This window comes from Pelophylax lessonae, assembly GCF_965119305.1.
Source record: "Pelophylax lessonae genome assembly, chromosome: 7".
Taxonomy (NCBI): domain Eukaryota; kingdom Metazoa; phylum Chordata; class Amphibia; order Anura; family Ranidae; genus Pelophylax; species Pelophylax lessonae.
The window spans coordinates 184,202,127-184,209,003 of record NC_138774.1 but is presented as its reverse complement, the minus strand read 5'-3'; the positions used below and the strand labels follow the sequence as shown (position 1 = coordinate 184,209,003).

The 6,877-nt window shown below is 39.4% G+C and overlaps 1 protein-coding gene across 1 annotated transcript; it reads left to right on the top strand.

The window, feature by feature from the left end:
* Positions 1-1,097: 1,097 nt before the first annotated feature.
* Positions 1,098-1,722, top strand: LOC309559442 (uncharacterized protein; the record flags this gene model as incomplete). Its single annotated transcript, XM_082262701.1, is given in 2 exon segments — positions 1,098-1,616; positions 1,618-1,722. Coding segments are annotated over 2 exon segments (624 nt in total).
* Positions 1,723-6,877: the final 5,155 nt, after the last annotated feature.

The window sequence follows — 6,877 nt, the reverse complement described above, 5'->3', positions numbered from 1 at the left end:
AAAAAGGATACAGGATTTTACATCAAGACACGAACAAAGTAACAGTCAGCAGAAGTGTAATTATTGATGAAAGTTCTGTGTGCTCAAAGTTTGAACAACAGACTCAAACTTTTCAAACTGAGAAAGAATCAACATCAGTCACTCAAGAAAATAAGGGAAGTGATACAAAAATAGAAATAACTGCAGAAGAATCAAAACCTGAAACTGAACCAGAAATACCTTCAGTCAGAAAATCAACCAGAATCAATAAAGGTGTTCCAGCTGAACGTTTATCTTACATAGCTCGCAGAGCTGTTCAAACTGAACCAGGTTCATGGAAAGAGATGCAGAAACTGCCAATGCATGAGAAACAAGTATGGAATAAAGCCGCTGATGAAGAAATGACATCACTCAAAGATCTCCAGACATGGACACTTTCAGAGCTACCTCAAGGTAAACATGCCATAGGATGTAAATGGGTTTTTAAAACCAAATGTAACTCTGAAGGGAAAGTCTGTTGGTACAAGGCAAGGCTGGTTGCTAAAGGTTACTCACAGAAGTTCGGTGAGGACTATGATGCTACTTTTGCTCCAGTTGCTAAACAAAGTACTTTCAGAACACTAATGACAGTGGATGCCATGCGTACAATGATTGTGAAACATCAAGATATTAAGACAGCTTTTCTTAATGGTGATATTGAAGAAGAAATTTACATGTCACAGCCAGAAGGATATTTGAAAAAGGGACAAGAGCATCTTGTCTTCAAGTTGAATAAATCTCTTTATGGCCTTAAACAATCAGCTCGAGCATGGAACCTGAAGATTAATCAAGTTCTACTAAATGAAGGGTTTACAAGAAGCAAAGCTGATCCGTGCCTATATGCTAAACAAGTAGACACTGAGTGGATGTATCTGCTAATTTATGTAGATGACCTGATCATTGCTCACAAAAACAACAATGAAATTGCAAAGTTAACAGGGGTACTCAACAAGCACTTTGAAACTAAAGACCTAGGTGAAGTGACATATTATCTTGGAATTGACATCCAGCGTGAGAAAGATGGAAGTTTCCTGTTGAATCAGAGTGCAAAAATTGAATCTATTCTTCAGCAATTCAACATGACAGAGGCGAAAGGAGCAAGCACACCTATGGATACAGTCTATCCAAAGTTAGAAGGAGAAGATGATCTTCTCACATCCAATGAACAATACAGACAAGCAGTGGGGGCACTTCTCTACATTGCAACCACTACACGTCCAGACATTGCAGCCAGCATGTCTCTTCTTTGCAGGCGAGTTGATAAACCACGTCAAAGAGACTGGAATGCGATCAAAAGAGTTATGAGATATCTGAAACAGACAAAAGACTTAAATTTGAAACTGTCAGCAAGTGGTAGTTTAAAACTCGTGGGATATGTGGACTCCGATTGGGCAGGTGATCACAGCACACGCAAATCCACAAGTGGTTACTTATTAAAATTGGGAGACAGTCCTATATCATGGTCCAGCAAGAAACAGATGTCAGTGGCATTGTCCTCTACAGAAGCTGAATACATATCTGCAGCTTATGCCAGTCAAGAAGTTGTGTGGTTACAGCAATTACTCAAGGATCTTGGAGAAGCAACATCAGAACCTACCATCTTATTTGAGGACAATCAGGCTTGCATTAAGCTTGCAACAAGTGAGAAAATTAATGGAAGAACCAAGCACATCTATGTCAGACATCATTACATTCATGACTTAGTTGATCAGAAAGTGATTGTACTTGTGTATTGTGAGTCGGAAAAAATGATTGCTGATGCTTTGACAAAGCCACTAGCTAGAACCAGATTTGTGGATCTTAGATCAGAAATGGGATTGACATAGATAGTAGTTGTTGAGTGGGGGTGTTAGCATACAAGGTTTGTATTTAATCAGCAACAACCACTGTATGTCATTGCTGTGTGCCTATTACATTGTATGACCACTAGATGGCAGTGTTACATTTGTGAGTTCATGTTTTTGTCTATGCCTCAAAAGGGTAATAAAGAAGAGTTCCTGCTCCGAACAAAAGCAGCGTTCAGTGAAACAACAGACTGTCTGCCTGTACTTTGTTTAGCCCCAAAAGGTTATATCTAACAGTCCCTTCCCTCCAATCAGCTCTCAAAGCTATTCTCACTGAGTGTAACTTCAGTTCCCCACCCCCTGTTGTCTGGAAGCTCAAACAAGCTGTATAAATTCTGCACTTTGAACTACTGTACAAAAGAGAAGACTGCATATAAACAGGTACAGTACAACATATGTAGGAGGCATGGGCATCCACAGGTAGGGGCAAGGGGGGGAAAATGCCACCCCCCCCCTGGAATCTCAACTTCCCCTTTAAAGTGGTTGTTAAACCACTTTATACCATCCTGTCTGGTCTGTTTAATAATCCTGTGTGCCCCTGTGTCTGTGTATGTGTTTTAAAAAAATAAGGCGTACTTTACCAGTTTTCAGAGTGCTGAGCGCTGCTCACGTGACCCGTCGGCTCTCTCCTCTCCCCATTTGACAGCTGCCTGCAGTGGGTGGGGACGAGGATTCCTCGCTGTCGTCAGTCGGGATGGGAAGAGGAGGGGAGGGGGAGAGGAGGGGAGAGGTGGCGGGTCACTTGTATGTTAACCGGAAATGGCCAGGAAGCCATCTTTGAAAATCTCCCCAACCATATTATCAATATTCAGCTTCGTATTTACTACATTCGGGGACAAGCCAGAGAGTCCAGCAGCCATATTACTATGGTCCAAGTATAATTTCACTTTTAAAATTGCTGATTATTTATTAATTTGAAAAAAAAATTAAAAACTATAAGAATGCATCCTAAAATCCCGAACCCGGAAGTGAAGTATTGTATATGTCATAATGTATCCTATAAATATCAAAAAACCATCAATGAATAAATAAATCATTTTAAGAATATGCTGTTACTTTTAAAAAAAATCACTCAATGTATATATAATTAAACTAGAAAACATGTCAGTAAATATATGTCCATCAGCAGAAAAAATATATACACTGATAACTCCTTTTATTACACTATAAAAGTCTGTAAAATTATTAAAACGTTAGATTTATTAAAATAATATATGTTGGATTAAATTTATGGTATACATTTTTATTTTAAAAATAAAAATGGCGAGGAGAGGATTACAAAGCCCCTCCCCTTCATGACATAGTTGAAAAGGGGCGGGGCATGGGTGACCTTAAAATGATGCCCCCCCCCCCCTGAAAAAAGCTCTGCGGACGCCCATGGTAGGAGGATTTTTTTTTTTCATCTCTGTATCACCTGAGGCGTATTACTTCAGTGTGTATATGTAAGGTTTTACAAACACTTTAAGCCTATATACCAGGCATGTTCAAAGTCCGGCCCGTGGGCCAATTGCAGCCCATGGCCGCTTTTAATACGGCCCCACAGGTGGTTTGGAAAAACACATTGGCATCATTCATGACTATTATTGCTGTCATCATTAATCATCATCGGTGGATTCATATAGCGCTTATATGTGGTTAACCCTTGTGTGACTGATTAGGGAGCACGCATGCTCCGAATTGAGATGAATACATTGTAAAATATCAGTTAATGTCAGTTGGTCTAAATCAGTTATAAATATATTTGGACACAACATCTAAACTTGGTGTTATGTTCCTGTTTATATTTCTTGAACTTAAAACCTTTATTAGCAATAATATGTAATGTACTTTACAATGTTCCTGACATATATTTTAGCTTCCTGGATTTTTTCTTTTCATCTGGCCCTCAGATATGAAAGGCAGAGTGATTTAACACCTGTTTAGATTTGTCATCCATGTGACGAAATGAAAAGTATGCCGTTTGCAATAAACTTTGCATAAAATAGTTAATTTGCATTTATTTTAATGGTCCAAAGAATGTCAGGCAATATAGTCGGTGAAAATAATCTGGTGCGCTAATATAAAATATACATTGTGTATCAATATACAAAAAATATCTATGAAAAAACATGAGGTGAAAAAGGATCATGTGGTCAAGTGCATATATGTGACATAAATGAAAAGTCCATAATTCACTGGTGCAAAAAACAGCAAAGTGGTATATCTCAAGATTCACTGTGCAATTGGATAATCCCTCCACCATACAAGTTCTGCTCTCACCAGACGGAAATAATGAAAGTGCCAATCCAACTAAAAAAATCGCTCAGGTGCACTGTACGTGAAGTCCCACTGGCCACTTGTGAACACTCAAATTACGCAAAGCCTCTTACCAGACAGCAACATATACAAGCCAGGATCATCTGATGACAAATGTTTCTTCTCCTCAACAAGATGAGAACAGATCCAGATAACCCAGAACAAGGATCCAACCATACCATATATTGCTTTGGGAGAAGTTCCTTAGAGTATACTCTCTACGTTCCACTTGTCACATGTCACATATATGCACTTGACCACATGATCCGATTTCACCTTATGTGTTTTCATATATATTTTTTGTATATTGATACACAATGTATATTTTATATTAGCGCACCAGATTTTTTTCACTTATTATATTTCCAATTGCATAATTGGACCTTTGGTAGCAGCTTTTAATTTTTCACACCAACAGCACACCTATTTTTCTATTTAGGCAATATAGTCGGCCCTCACGCATGTTTACTTCATCAAATCTGGCCCTCTTTGAAAAAAGTTTGGACACCCCTGCTATACACCATAAAATCTCTATAGAGATTAGGTGCATTTCTTTTTTCAAGTGAAAACTCACTATAGTTTAAGAATAGAACATTTTCTAAATGTGACTACAGCAGAGTTCAAACATGTTTATATTAAATTGGCCCTTTGCCTCCATCTGATGCATTTATATTATAAATACATGGACTCTCAGCACAAGTTGTGTGCAATGTACAACTGCTTCTGGTAAACTACCAGCACCCCTATGCTAAAGAAATGATTGCACTGAGAACCATGTTATATGGAAATTTTCTTTCTAATCTTGTCAGATAGATCAGATCACTCACCTCTCTCTGCACCCAGCATGCAGCTTATTCGTATCATGCCCAGCGAGGGGGAAGATTGCATGAGCAGAGATAGCAGAACAGCGTTCTCCCTCCCCCCCAATGCTATACTGCTATATCAGTAATTTAAATACATCTCATCATTCTTCGACCACCTGCACGCTTTCCCACTGTACATACTGCATATTTCCTTCAATGGCTTTTCTCTTCTGCAGCATCCATTTTTGTTTAATGAAGCAGGATATGTAGTGAAGTAGTTTATATAGTATACAGGATATAGAGTGTAATAAACTGTAGCTGTTACCAGTGAGGGGTGGCATGATAGGGTTGCCACTTCATCCCTCTAATCCCGAACACATATTAATTACACAGGTTTTGGGGCTAATTTAATGCAGATAAGGTACAAAGTGAGTTTAATTACCACCTTAATCAGACACAGAACCTGAGTAATTAATATGTGTTCAGTTTTAAAGGGATGAGGTTGCAACCCTATTGTGTGACCATGCTATTTGGTACTTGTTTGCAAGCGGTGTGGCTGGAATAATTGTGGCTCTCATTAGATGTTAAAGCTAAAATCAATCAAAAGGCAGCGCTAACAGGTATATAAAAATGTATATGATGTGAAATATTATTAAATAAATCCGTGCATAGTGTGATCAAAAAATATAAAATTCATACAAAATAAAGTGCATAATGTGATCAATAAATACAAAATTCATATATATTAAAGTGCATAAATAGAGTGCAATCATAAATTGTCCATAGTGCAACCATATGCAATAGTGCAAAAATAATCAAATTAAAGTGCAGTCCAAAATGGTTCCCTTAAATGGAACTAAAGTGCTGGAAAAGTGGTCGAGGTGATGCCCAGGTGCCCAGGTGCTCTCAGGAAGTAAACCCCCTATGGGGATGCACTCACCAGATCATGGATAAAGACAAGCCTTAAGCTGAGACAATATCCCCTGGACGGATGGATGGATCCAGCACAGCCTCTAAGATATCTCTATAATGGCTCCTCTCCACTTTCTCCACGACCATATATTTAAAAGAAGGGGAAGGAGCCAGACATAGTGAAGCCCGTAGGTGTTTTTATTTCATAAATAAAGAATATTTCTCACAAAAGTATAGTTGTAATCAGCATTGGGTTAAGCAGTCACTACAAGTCATCCCACTTCCGCGTATGCTGCCGGCGTGTGTTCAGGTACTGTTGGCATCAATCCTTCATGGGGCTATGTGTGAAACTTCTAAAGACAATAAAAAGAGTACTTAGTGGTAGCCTGAAATTGCCTCAGATGCTATCCCCCATAAGATACTGTGAGTACTGGCAATAAGAGTAACAAGAGCTCACCAGTATAAACAAAGTCTTCTGCATCCAGTCGCCCGCCATCAAAAGACTACCACCTCTACACCACGCAAGTCCCACATCAAATATCCCCGCCGCGCAGGAAGCCAAACATCGCCGCATGGTCGCAGGTGGAGATGACGTCACTACGAGACCTGCATACTGCACATGAGTCTCCTCCTCTTCTCTCTCCAGTGCCGCGGACAGCGGTCATAGAGGAGAGGGGAATACAATTACATCTACTGCCATCTAGCGGTGGTAGATGTAATTGCAGTAACGCAGCCGAAAGTAACGGCAACGGCGTTAAAGGGAAAACACGAGTAATCTGATAGATTACTCGTTACCCTGAAAAGTAACTGCGTTAAGTAACGCCGTTTACTTAAACGCAGTTACTACCAACACTGGTAATCAGTGCTACAAATATGCACTGTTACTGTAATAATGACACTGGCAGGGAAGGAGTTAACAGTATAGACGATCAAGGGGTTAAATGTGACCCTAGGGGAGTGATTCTAACTGTGGGGGGGGCATGGTTTCTGAAATGACCATAGGAA